Here is a 14471-nt window from a genome sequence, read left to right on the forward strand (position 1 = left end):
GTATCCCTCTTCTCCAATCTCCTCGATATACCTATTGGATGGGCCTGCGGGACTAGATCCCTGACTCCAATTCCCCCACCATTTTTCGATATCTGAGTTGTTAGCAACTATTTTATGATTTCCCATACTTACACCTACTTCCTTCTCTATCATCCTCACCTGTCTCTTTCCTAAGCCTGCGTGGCACCTTAAAAAGTCCTTTCCTTGCGGCTCTTTTCCTTCTACGTCTATTTCTACTTCTTCTTTGGGTACTAACTGTATCCCTTCCTTTAATACCTCTCTCTCCGCCTTCTCAATTGCAAACTTTACCAGGTCCGAGTAAACCAGTACTCTGGTGACCTCCTTTCCTTCCTTATTTAGCTTAAATCCTACTTGCCGCAAGTCTTTTGTCCCTATGCCTTTCAGATTTGGGCACTGGGCAAATGATTGTAAAAGTTGCGCCCTATTTAGAGGTCCTCTCCTCAGCTTCTTATCACCTTTACCTGTTTGCATTGGTACAAAGTATAGCCACTTATTCACTGCATCCTCCTTTCTTACCCCGGTTGGTACCATAAGTGACTGACAGGTATGCCTTCTAATTCCTGCTTCCGGTATATTACTCGCTTACCCTGTTTAGAGTGGTGGGTTCTGCCTGGCTTAGGTGCATACCCTAGCCAACCAGAAACCCCATTTCTAACACCTAGGTTTGCCGACAACCACTTTGCTTCATGCTGTTTATGGGGAACAAAACACGAGTTGCAGGGCCAGTGTAGTTAGATGCCCGGCTCAAAATTGAGGGATGGTTGGTAAAATGTGATCTATATCCCTTGTTCATCAGAAGCTTTTATAATATGAAGAGCGGTGTTCTGTATGGAGCGCTCCAAAGTGGCTAAAAGGAAACAAATTGGCACTATACAATAATAAGTGTCTCTAACACTGAAACAGCAATTGGAAATGTAATGCTATATACACAAAAATATGGTCATAAATTACAACCACAAAGTCATACTTTTGTGATTTTCCTCAACCATGCCAAGTGACTGTTGACACCCAGTATGCGCACTTACCTTCAGTGGCAAAATGGGCTTGAGTAAACTTGTAAATAGAATGTGAAAGAACCTCGTTCACCCCCCTATTTTAAAGGGTTGCAGAAAGAGATGTCTCCTAATGGAAACATTTTTCCATGTGGAGAATTACATGTATTTATCTGCGCTGTGAACATCTGAGAAATACCAGCTCTGGAAAGCCACTGTTAAAGATCATAACCTTTTTAGGTCGAGCCTAGAGTCAGCGCAAGCGCTCCTCTGCTCCCCTTTCCAGAACCCTTCGCTTTCTAGTAAAGCTGCGGCCACGGTGTTCGCTCTCCTAATGCCAGCGTCCGAGAATCAAAACACCTTAAAACAAATTGATGTACTCTTTAATATAGTCATCACATCATCACAGGCCTGTGCACCCTGCCACGGCACTTACCAGGGGGATACAAGCCACACAGCCCTTTGTCACTCGCTTCAATGAGCTGTGGGGGCGAGGGGGTAAGAAAGCTCAATTGAGATATTGGCACGTCTGATTGACAAGGGCTAATCAGCTTACCTCCGCACTAATAAAGATGATGCCTGTGGAGCTGGCAGGGCCGACCATTGAGCGAACTTTCAGGGAGCCGCAGCCTTGAGGGCCAGAGACCAAAGATGCTCCATGCGCCTCTAAACTGGTTAAAGGCAACATAAATGGGTTATTTTCATTCGCATAATTCTAGTCACAGCCCAGTCTGTGGTCCCTTACCTGTGCTACCTTTGTCTGCAGATCCATGCAGCACCGGCAGGTGACAAAATGGAAGGGCCCAAGCAGAAACCCTGTCCGACCTCTGACGGGGGCTCTTCCCCTATCGCAAAGACGGGATTGTGTCTCAGTCAATTGGAATGTACGTCAGTACGATATCTTTTAGATTGCGGTACTTTACAACGCTGCCATTACAACTCAAGTCGTTACAACGACTTGCGTTGGTGTGCGCGGATTGAGGATTATTATAATTTTATATTCCAACACCAGCCCACGTAACAGTAGGGAAGGTGTTGGAATATAAAATTACAATATTCCTTATCCAACAGCGCCATCCAGCGCAAGTCGTAGTAACGACTTGCATTGTAATGGCATCGTTGTAAAGGTAGTGCGGTGTAAACACCGCGGTGTAAACGATGTTTCCCGTCAATTGCTGTGTATATATATATATATATATATTTGCCTCATATGTGGGACAGCGACACTGGACAACCGTTACATAAAAACGTGTAGACTGTTTAGGAACAAAGCTGAGTATGCGAAGGACGGTGGCGTGAGATGATACACAAAGGTAATGTCAGCTGCGGAGCAAGTGAAGAGGCAAGTGGAAAGGAAATGTCTGGGAAAAATAGGCATCAGTACCAATAACACAAACATCGCCGCTCCATATTCCTTGATCCTCAAGGAGCAATTACAGGTATTTAATGATGACCAAGTACATTACAAATAAATTGTAGTAACTAGGCTAATCGAGCAACATGATGATTAACAACCCTCTTGCAATCTGTTATGTTATGTTATGTTATGTTATGTTATGTTATGTGATTTTTATTTGGCGCACAGATGCCCCAGCTAAGGAGCGTCCTGGCGCCCGACAAGGCAGCTACACAACACAACTAAACAATAGACAACACAAATATACAACTAGGGGAATAAAAACGTTTTCACTGCGCGACGAAAGGAAAGCAAATCGCTCATAGCGCGAATTGCCGGGGGTAAGGAGTTCCACAGAACAGCTGCACGCACTCGAAATGAGCGTCCACCGGCCCTACTTCGCTTGAAGCGCGGCACAGCGGCCAATTCGAGGTCTGCCGATCTCAAGGGTCGAGCTGGGATGTAATTGGCCAGAAGGGTCGTAAGGATAGTTGCCGGGGACCCCTTCAAGATCTTATAGGCGACGCAGAGGACCTTAAACTGGATCCGCTGGGCCACCGGAAGCCAATGCAGTGACCGTAGGGTGCTGGAGGTAGGACAGAATCTTGGGAGGCCTACCACCGCTCTCGCTGCGGCGTTCTGGATCCTCTGCAAGCGCCCGATCTCTGCCACATTCAAACCGGCCAGCAAGGAACTCGCATAATCCAGCCTGGAGATGACAGTAGCTTGGATCATGAGTTGCCTGGTGGGGGCATCGAAGAACTTTAGCACAGGACGAAGCCCACGCAGGATGCCGAAGCAGCATGCAGCCGTGCGTTTAGTGTGGCATGCAAACGTAAGGGAAGGGTCCAGCCAGACCCCGAGGTTTTTAAGCTCGGCGACTGGGATGGGAGCAGGACCCAGCTCCCCCGGCCACCATCTCTCTCCCCACAGTTCCGGTTGTCTGCCAAATACCATGACCTCGGTCTTACTAGCGTTTAGCTGAAGACAATTGGACGTCATCCAGCTAGCGACCGCCCTCAGTCCTTGTTGAAACCTGGGAGCGTCGACTTCGGCATCCCCGCTGATCGTGACCGCTAGCTGGGTGTCATCGGCATATGACACCATGGTCATACCCCATTGTTTGACAACCTCAGCTAGCGGCCTTACGTAAAGATTAAACAGCGTAGGGCTCAGCGAGGAGCCTTGGGGGACGCCCAGGTTCAACGGATGGAATTTGGACTGATACGGCGGGACGGTCACGCTAAAGGCCCGGTTGGTTAAGAACGACCGGAACCACTCGAGAGCAGTGCCGGTGACACCAGCCTCCTCTAGGCGCAGCAGAAGGATAGGGTGCGAGACGGTGTCAAAGGCAGCGCTTAGATCTAATAGCACAAGCGCTGCCGTTTGTCCCGCGTCAAGCACGGAGCGAAGGTGCTCCACCATATATATCTGTTGGGGATTTCCTCACATTGTTATCATTGTATATTACGGATTAGTAACACATGATACCTGAGGACTACAAAATGGCGCAAGTATGGAAAAAAAGGTTCTACATGAAAAGCAAGTTATTATATTGCTCTTTGCCTCCTCCTTGTATTTAGATATAGCCAGTGTTCTATTTATGTTAGTCGTGTACCACACAATGCTTCCAATTCGTTTCTGCACCTTAATGGAAAACCCTATTTTCCATATCCTACTGGACTTGCACGTCAGGCCTCATTACCATGTGAAGCGACAGAGACTTCGATTGGGTGACTCTTCGCCGGGCCAGGCAATTGGCTAATCTCTGGAGCAAAAGAAACCCCAGAGTTAATCAGTCACAGAGAAGCCGGAGGCTGCCACTCCAACCTCACACAGCCGCTGCAGGGTGCTGCATATGCTTCTATGGCCCACGGGCTCGGCCCTTCAGAAATCCATACTCCACGCCGGCGGCAGCCTCTGAACTCTGGGAGAGGCTTTTATTTCTCTTTAAGGGGTTTGACCGAGGTTATGCATCTATATCACAGAAATAAACCCTGTAGAAGAAAATACTGCTCTTTAAAAGGACAGGTCATCAGAATCTCAGTGACATATCTAGCCAATCAACTGATTTTGCAATCTAAATAAACAAGTAGTAACCAGATACTTCTTTACTTGTTTGTATGCTCAGGGTTACATAAGTGCCAGTATAAAGGGAATACTAGACTACGGCATAATACAGGAGCAAAATCGTATATTAAATCAAAATGCGATCAAGAGGATACAGGGGAGGGAGGAGATTGCTACAGCCAATCTCCTGTTTTAAAAAGGAAACCAAGAATAAAAAAAAGATATTGCCTTAATTGTTTTTAGTGTCAGCCGAAGGAGACCTGTACCACAGAAAGAAATAAAAACCAGGAAGTAGTCACTAAGTTCCTCTGCTTTTACAGACTGCTGGGTAACAGCAGGGTGTTAGGGGAACTACTTTGCTGGGGAACAACTTCTGTGGGAAGGATATTTTCTCAACTTGTAAGGATGCTTCGAGGAAGACTGACGAGGAGGTAATGGGAGACAATAAGAGCGCCGGTCTGCCTGTGTTGAAACGTAAAAAGTGGGTGAGACACTGAACATGAACTCCTGGGAGATGACTGATCGGGGGCTCTGCATAACGAAGTTAAAAGGAAAGCCATATCAGGGCCAATAGGTGCTTGGGAGTGCTTGAAAACGCCAGCAGACGGACCCTTCTAACATAGTTTCTGACCCTCATCAGGATTTGGGTTTAACTACTAAAAGAGCATTGACATTAGATCATGGATACGTGAGAAACCCAGTCATAAACTCTTAGGGAGAAACCACTTAATCCCACTGCACCTATTCTCAAAGATAAATTCTGCAGAGGTTTTAACTCATAAGAAAAACGATTTGAGCCTTAAAAACGGAAGAACTTTTTCAAGAAAGTCTGGCAAAGGTAAACCGTGACAATACAAACAAATAGGAACAATCATTGGCATAGGCAATAGATCTCGCCTTTGGGACCTTATAAGTGTTTAGCTATCCAGCACAATATCCTTGGTACAACAACATCAAGTATTGCATGGCTAAACACTTATAAGGTCCCAAAGGCGAGACCTATTGGCTATGCCAGTGCTTGTTGTTCCTTATTGAGACAATGCGCACTTCCACGGTCCTGCGCTATTTTCATTGTAGCCATGCAGTGTTTTGAAAAGTGAGCTTTTCAATTAACAATGGAACTAACAGCTTTCATCCTCTTGGGACAACAGCCTTGTGTGTTTATTCATTAAAGACTGCATGTGAAAACAGAAAGATTAAAACAGCCACCAGAAAGAAGAGAATGGAAACAGCGAACGTGATGGAGAGATAGGCTTAGGATAAAACGGGTGCCAGCGCCACCTAGGGTCGAATAGAGCACAAGGCACAGTGGCACATTTAGCAAAGCCAAGCTCTCCGCGTTGGTAAACCTGGACAACTTGATCTTTGATGTAGCTATCTTCAGACTGGCCGGTGAAAAGGCTGCAGTTGCGGCTTCATTTCTTTTCTCCAGCAGAAGCGAGAGCAGGACACTTCTGTTCGTCCAGGGCGCTATTGGAGCCAGATGATGTACTAGTAACCGTGACTCTTTCTTGACATGGCACATTAGTAAGGTAGAGCCAGGCACTCAAAAAGAACAATTTAACGAGCGTGGTTGACTCCACCACCTATATTTGTAAAGCGCACATTACCAATCATGAGGGCACTTGAAAAAAACTTGTCACCAGTTTACACGATATCTCAACTAGAGTTATTTAAATTAGTCTAGTTGTTCAGTTTGTGGTGTTAGGCAAGCAAAAGGCCTTTTTTTTTTTTTTAGAAAGGTGTGGGATCAATATCTTTCATTAAAAGGTTTGTAATGCGCTGCACATCAGGTAAATCACTTCAAAGTATTGGAACAGAAAGAAAACCAGCATTTGCAATGCAATAGGTCTCACATTTGCGAGAGTTTGAGCTATTGGCATTGTAAACGACAATGCCTTTTAATTATGTGTTGGTTTTTAAAAAAGATAAATAAAAGGCATTGTCATTTACAATGCCAGTAGCTTAAACTCTCATAAATGCGAGACCTATTGCATTGCAAATACTTGTTCAAGTTTGCTACTGTTGTTTTGACATTGTCAATTGTAATTTATTTGAAGTTGGTAGAAAATTCATTTATTTCATTGATTATCAAAATAAACGAATAACTCAAACTGTAAATTCTTCTTTTTTTTCTGAAATGAAGATGCATCTGCAAAAATTGGAATCCACCGTTAACTTACAGCAAATCTATTTTCGACATGATTGTTTATGTGAAACACTGGGTGGGAATAGTTGCCCTGTACTCACCATAACAGCCATGCCTCAGTCCAATCAATATGAGCAGATCTGTCAGTTCCGTGAGTATACTTTTATTCTCAGCACTTTTAAATGTTTGCATTTTGTTGTCATTGGATGTAAATGATGTGTTAGGATTATTGAATTTGCCAAACACGATTAATTTTATTGGAAAGTTTAGTTATGCTTATGAACAGATATAAGCTGGACGTCAGTCATTGTGTGGTGATAGATAACATGTTCTCTGCGTATGTACCCTTTTCCCCACTAACATTTTTCTAGAAAAGTGGCTGTAAGCTTCTTTTCGTTTTCTCTGAAACTGTGTGATGTAAACCAGTAGTCCCTGTATGATATGTAAGATTGCAGCTCTTGTTCAATCGTGCAGGGAAAGAACTGTTCTGTTTTGGGGGATAAGGGGAGGCACGTATTCAGTTTATCCTGTCATTGCAAAACATAAAGAGATACAAAAGCAGGTGCCGGTCTTAGTGATCTGAATAACTTGCACCCAGTTACAAACCTACTCTTTCTTGGGGAAGTCCAGGTAAATGGGTTAGAGGCTCTGTTGGATCATACAATAACTTTAAAAAAACCTTGTTGACAAACTATTCTGGCTTCCGATCAGGATTCAGCACAGAAACAGCAAATGTACAAATAGCAGAAGATGTTCTTCACGTCCTAGAAGAAGGTGACTTGCCTCCTCATCCTCTTAGACCTTTCCTCGGCATTGTACACGAGTAATCACTCAAGCTTACTGGAAATTCTTAAAGCTTGAGTGGGACTGAATGGTGCAGTTCTGAGCTGGTTTTCATCTTGCCTCAAAAACGGATGCCACCATGTAAAACTAACAATCTGGCCCCAACTTTCAGCTCTATGACAGGGTGTAAACAGCACTTAAATCTAGCCGATGGTTGCCACTGGGCACCAACAACAAATATTTTAGGGGAAGCAGACAATTTAAATGTGTTGTGCGGAAGCAGTCCCTATTATCAAACATTGAAAGTAAACAGGACTCGTATATGTGGCTGTATTGCATCACCAACAAATGAGACTCTTGCCCAACTTTTGGTAGGATAATGCACTGCAGTTTGGTAATTAAGTAATATAATGCCGAGGTGCTTCATTGTTGCAATCATGTTAGAAAAAGGTGTAGCAGTTCAGGTTACTTAATACAATCTGCCACCACTAAAGTACAGCGTCGGTCACTGTGTATGGGGGTTCCTATGAATTACAAAATTCCGATGATTCGAGCACTGCAAGGGTATTGCGAAATTTTAAAACGATCACTGTGCTCCAGGAACACCCTCTACTCCGGGGTGTGACGTATACTAAATAAATGGTCACAAGTTCATAATCAACTCGTATACCCGGGCACGAGTATATGCTGCAACCAGCAATAATTTCCAATGGAATACTTAGTTTCTTTGGTTGTTGAAAATCTTTCCTTTATTAGTCATTGTAGATCAAAACGACATCCCAATGTTAATTCACATTAAATGTCCTCAGCAGAAAAATTGCTCAGTAAATTTACTTCATTATTATCGCCAAAATATGGCCTCCCATGGCCTCCCAATGCATTTCGGCGCCAACCTGCGCCTTTATCAAGGGATCTGTAAATTTAAATAATGGTAATTACTACTAGATAGTAGGCGACCAACAAAACTATATGCGCTACAATTCTGCAAATGTATACTTCAGAAATAGCCCACATTTCAAAATGTTTAAACAATTGCAAAGCTAAATGCTAATGAGAAAACGTATATTAATGCGCTCGATATAACTAGCCTTAACTCCATTATTGATCGTGAAATGTGAGGATTACTGCGGGGAAAAAACGAAACGCGCGGGATGTAGGTGATTACTGCCACACAGTGAACTGTTCTAAAAATAGCTCGTCTAAACAAAGCCGTGTCTACTCCGAAGTTACGGGTGGCACTAAGACTTTAGGGATGTGAAACCCTATTAAATGTTCAAGCGCTTAAACAGAAGCTCGGATGGATTTCTAACATATCGCTATCGCTTAAATGGCCGTTTGTTTCATCGCGCTCACCAGAACTAGTAGTAAAGCCGCTCACGAAGCTCTGCTGCACTCCGGAACATCCTGCGCGGAGTGACGAGGACGGTTAAATCAAATTAGGGGAGGAGGGGTTAAGGTCATAGCCTAGCGCTATGAATCTTGGTACTCGTATGCTAATACGTCTACTACTGACGTGCTGCGCTAGCATGCAGGCACGGGAAAAATGAAAACCGTTAGGGAAAAGGGTTAAGCTAGTATCTACGCTGCGCAATGCAATATAATACATATATTTCCTCAAAATCAGTGCAACAAATCAAGGTACTGCATGCTAAAACTATATACATCAGACATTCATAATATTTACAGATAACACTGAAATTCCACCCTTTCATTAAGACCAAATGGTTTTAAAGTCTTAAGACGATATATCCAGTGATTTTCTCTCTTCAACAGCTGCGCTTTGTTGTTAATGCCTTCATGTTTCTCGACATTTTCCAAAATGCATGCTTTCAAATCTGTGATTTCATGACCAGCTTCCATGAAATGTGTAGCGACCGTAGATTTGAGCTGTTTAGTACGAATGTTACTTTTGTGCTCATTCAAGCGTATTTTAAGTTTGCGCTCTGTGTGGCCAACATAGTGAAATTTACAAGGACAACTTAAAACATAAATCACATTCATCGAATCACATGTGCCATTAACCTTTAAGATGATATTTTCTTTATAATCTGGAGGTGATAGCTCATTGCCCTTCTTAATGTTTCCACAGTTGTTACAGTTCAAGCAAGGTAGAGTTCCTTTCCACATTGCATATGGGTTAGCTTTGGGTCGAGTTTTCAACATTTGGCCTATATTTTTCGAACGTGTGTGTGCAAACAATGGTTCCTATGAATTAACATCATGAGTCACTTGTGGAAGTGGGCCACATCAGTGGTGAAAAGGGTTAGGTACCAGGAGATATATAAGGATCCAACACTTACTGGAAGTTGAAAACTTGCAATTTTATTTCAAGTTACGTAGCTTGCACATGTTCAGCTTCCAGTAAGCATTGGCTCCTTTGTCGAACTGAAGACGAAGTTTGGGGCCAGTGAATGCAGAATTTGCTGTTTCTACAACGCCAATCCGCCCATCCATCAGGAACATGATGGCAGTCAGCAAATTAGGTATATATATATATATATATATGTGTGTGTGTGTGTGTGTGTATTCACTGAAATTATAACAAAGGTTAAAGTGACATTATAATTAGGAATTGTAAGCAATGCAAAAGTGCAAATTTAAGAAAGGACCACAGAGGTGAGAGGGCTAACATAAGAGCCAATGGGGGAAGCAGGTGGAGTCCAGGAGTGGAAAAGCATTGCATGAGGGAGGGAGCAACACAGCGGGCGGGTGAAGAAGCCCACTTCGAGAGAGGAACACACAGGTTGGAGGTGAAAACACAAAGCAAACGGAGTAGAAATGGCAAAAGACTTTGCCCCTTTCTAGCTTGGCGTGAATGGCACTGTGCTAATTCTATGCTTAAAAAGTTTGCTAGAAAAGCAGACATTTGAGGTGAGCAGATTCAGAGTGTCTCTGGTGTTGTAGGGTGTGCTGTACAGGAGCTGTTCTCCACCTAAACTTGGAAGTTAACCAGAGTTCTCTCCTTTTTTGCATAATTTATGGGGCAGTGTACGCCAGAAAGGGATTATTTTGACTTGTACTGGGTGCTCCCTTATGTCTGGACTAAGCTAAACCTTTTTGAAGAACTATAATGATAGCGAAATAGTGACAATGGTTGCGTGTATTCATTCCAAGTTAACTTGGATGTTATTTCACCAATCCAAAGCTATAATACTGTGCCTGGAGTGTTAACATTTTTTTTGTTATTTTACAGCTCGGCATGGATGGCACTCTGCTAATTCTGTGCTTCAAGACTTTGCTGTAGAAATGGCAAAATATGTTGCTCCTTTGTAGCTTATTGTGGGTGGCACAATGCTAATTCTTTGCTTAAAAACTTTGGTTGAAAAACAGACATTTGAGGTGAGCAGATTCAGAGTGTTGCTGGTGTTGTAGGGTGCTCTATACATGGGCTGCTCGCCACCTAAACTTGGGTTCTACCCAGAGTTCTCTCCTTTTTGGCGTAATTTGTGTGACACTCTAAGCCTGAAACTGAAAAATAGCAAAGGTTAAAGTGACATTATAGTTAGGAATTTTAAAAATTGAAAAAGTGCAAATTTAGCAAAGGCCCACAGAGGTGAGAGGGCTAACGTAAGAGCCAATAGAGCGGCGGGTGAAGACCCGGAGGGGAAACGCATTGTATGAGGGAGAGAGCAACAAGGGGCGGGCGGAGAAGCCCACATGGAGAGAGGAACACACAGGTTGGAGGCGAAAACACAGAGTGAGCGAAATGGGAGGAGACGCACACAAGATAGTGAGAAGAACACGAAAGTGACAGCAACACAGGTAGTGAGGGAGATGCACATGAGTGTGAGAACACCATGTAGTCAGAGGAAAACTGGGGGAGAACTACAAAGGAGAGAACATGTGTGGAGGGTGGGCATTTGAAGTGAACAAACAGCAGAGGGAACGAGATATATGGCAAACACATGCACTCTCAGGTGTGGAAGGATAGAATCCAGACAATCAGAAATATGTTAAAGACGCTATGCTCCAGGGGAGAGACAAACACAAGATAGACAAGCTGGGTGAAGAAAAGCCTTCTAATAAGAAGCAAGGAAATGAGAGTGACAATATAGTCAACCAGTTGTAAGCAATAGGCTAACTGGTTGGTTCCCATGTCACTCTAGTTTCCTTTCTTCCTATTGGTCAACATCTCCTCTTACCCTCCGGCTTCTTCCTGGGCTTCGGAGTCTTTGCTCATGCCGTGTAGCATGGGTCAAGAACAGCTTACTGTGGCCAGCAGGCTCCTGCACATCCCCTTTTCTGATAGATACATCTGCCGTGTGGATTCCTCACCTTGTGAATATCCCCCTTGCGTCAGCAACGTTCGGAAATTTTCTTCGTAGCACGCCGACGTGGACGACGTCACAGGAGCACGGCATCGCGCGCGACTCCGTCTGACGTCACCGACCCCTTATCAGGCCCACGCCGGCGTGATGACGTCAGTTCCCTTTTTTCCGCGTCTTCGACGCTAACGGTTTTCGGGATCTTCTGCGATACTTAGTATCTAGCTGTTATTTTATTGTCACTGTTTCTCCTTTGCGACTTAATTCTTCATCAGAGGATGTCGACGAGGAAGACAGGATTTAAACAATGTAGGTCTTGTGCCCGCATGATGTCTATCACTGACCCACATAAGGATTGTTTGTGGTGTCTTGGTTCGGTTCACGACGTTAAGAACTGTAGTTCCTGTTTTAAAATGAACCCAAAGGCGCTTCGTGAGCGTGAAGCAAAGCTACTTCTCGCGAAGGTAAAAGGACAAGATACTGGAAGATCTTAGAGGTCAACGTCGAGACGCTCGAAGTCGAAGCATATGTCTCGATCGACGTCGAGATCGGCGTCGAGATCCAGAGCGGGTTCGAGATCCAGAGCGGAGTCGAGATCCAGAGCGAAGTCGAGGTCCAGGGAGAGATCTAGGTCTGGATCCAAGTCGGCTTCGGGTCACGCTTCGAGCTCCTCGAGGAGAAAGCACAAGAGGAGGAAGCACAGTTCAAGACATCATTCAGGGAAGGAATCTTCTGATTCAAAGAAAAAGTCTCGCAAACACCATAAGGACTTTGTTTCTCCTTCTCCTGCTTTGTCAATCGAAGGTTCTCCGACTCCGGAACCGGATCCGATATCTTTACATCCTTCGGAACATGAAGAGGAAGAAGAGGTAATTCCTCAGACTCCGGCTCCAATGGAGACTCCTGTGGACCCTGAAGGTCAGAGTGAACAGGTGTCGGAACGACCTCCGTTAGAACATCCGGTAGGTTCGTACCCTCCCTTTCCTGGTCCTGGTCAGGACCCCTCGCATTTTCTCAATGCGATGTTTGGAGTGTATTCCAGGGCGATGTACCCCGCTGGAGCACCTGTTGGTCCCATGGGTCCATTATCGTACAATTTGGGCATTCCTCAGTCGTACGCCCCAGCTCCATTTATGCCTTTTATGCCGGCGCCTCTTACACCTTGGCTCTGTACGGCTCCGCCGAGGTCTTCGACTCCGCATGCGGCTTCGCCGACTCCGGATCGACCTCGTAGTTTGGATCAAGGTACCACGCCAATCCGTGGGTCTCGTCTTCCAGCTGCCCCAGCTCCTCACTCGACGTCGGAACCGGCTCCGTCGGAGTCGTTACCGGATCCGTCGACTTCGGTTCGATTGGAGTGGTCGAGACGAAGGGCTCAGCGTCTTCTTGAACAAAGGGAAGATGAAGATTCAGATGTGGAAGAAGGTGAGCTTCCTGATCATGATGATGATTTTGAAGACCTTCGTGATGCTAGTGGTCTGGAGCTCTCTCCTGAGTGGGGTCTACCTTTGGCTTCTGATGCTCCTTCTAGGGATGTGGCACCCTATCACGTTGTTATTAGGAAGGCTGCTGATCTTCTCAACTTGAAGCTGCCCACAGTTGAGTACAAACCCAACATCCTTACTGAAGTCTTACACTCTCCCTCTTCTATTGTTGAACCTACACTGCCGTTCACTGATGCTTTAACGGATCCAATAAAAGAGATTTGGAAGAGACCGTTGTCTGCTCCTGCGGTTTCGAGAGCTATTGCAAGGCGCTATAGGGTGGCTCCTGATGACCCTGCGTTCCTTTCTTCAAATCCCTCTCCAGAAAGTCTTGTGGTGCAGGCGGCATGTTCTAACAGGGCTGCTGGCTCTTTCCCTCAAGTACCAGCGGACAAAGAATCAAAAAAATTGGATCAGTCTGCAAAGAAGACTTTCTCTTCAGGGAGCATGGCTCTTAAATCAGCTAATGCTACTTGCCTTTTAGGAAGGTATGTGCATGCGTTGATGGATTCAGTGAAGCAGTTATCACCCAAGCTTCCTGAGGAAGATAGAAAGAACTTTAATGAGGTGGTCTCTGACACTCAGGCTGCTGCACGCATGGTCATTCAGAGTGGCATGGACACTGTTGATTCTGTTGCCAGAATTATGGGCTCTTCTGTTGCGACCAGGAGGGCTGCGTGGTTAAAGTCCTCTGATTTCTCTGCGGATGTGCAGTCTACGTTGCTGGACTTACCTTTTGAAGGGACTGGCCTTTTTGGTAAAAAGGTGGATGTAGCCTTGGAAAGGTTTAAAGATAGCCGTGCCACTGCAAGATCTTTGGGTCTCCAGATGAGAGGGTCGACTACTAGAAAGTTTAGAGGCTTTGGTAGATCCTCTTTTCGTCCCTTCAGGCAAGGCCAACAACAACAGCAGCAACAGCAGAACCCTCTATATAAGTCCTATAGAGGTAGACAGAAGGGTCGTGGACGTGGGCGTCAAGTCTCCTCTTCCTCCACTTCCTCCAATAATGCCCAACCCCCACCCGCATCAGCAAAGCAGCCCTAGATTCACCATTCTGGATCATGTAGGGCCAGTAGGGGGTCGGCTTACTCATTTTCTACGAGATTGGGAATCGGTTACATCAGATCTTTGGGTTCTCAATCTCGTAGAGAATGGGTATGCACTTCCTTTTCAGGAGTTCCCTCCCAATTACCCTCCTTGCCAAGGTTATTGTTCAGAGGATCACCTGCTTCTCCTGCAGGAAGAAGTCCTGGCTCTGTTCCGAAAGGGTGCAATAGAGGTGGTTCCAGAGCAGGAGAGGGGTCAAGGGTG

The 14471-nt window shown here is 45.0% G+C and overlaps 1 protein-coding gene across 2 annotated transcripts in view; it reads left to right on the forward strand.

Moving 5' to 3' along the window:
- The window catches only part of AGTPBP1 (ATP/GTP binding carboxypeptidase 1), a 1069504-nt gene that overhangs the window by 794351 nt on the left and 260682 nt on the right, over positions 1-14471 (forward strand). For both annotated transcript variants that reach the window (XM_078675801.1, XM_078675802.1), the window contains exon 20: positions 6626-6779. In XM_078675801.1, the coding sequence (XP_078531927.1) occupies positions 6626-6779 (154 nt within the window). The remainder of the gene's footprint in view (positions 1-6625; positions 6780-14471) is intronic.

Source organism: Lissotriton helveticus, chromosome 2_1 (genome assembly GCF_964261635.1).
Source record: "Lissotriton helveticus chromosome 2_1, aLisHel1.1, whole genome shotgun sequence".
Taxonomy (NCBI): Eukaryota; Metazoa; Chordata; class Amphibia; order Caudata; family Salamandridae; genus Lissotriton; species Lissotriton helveticus.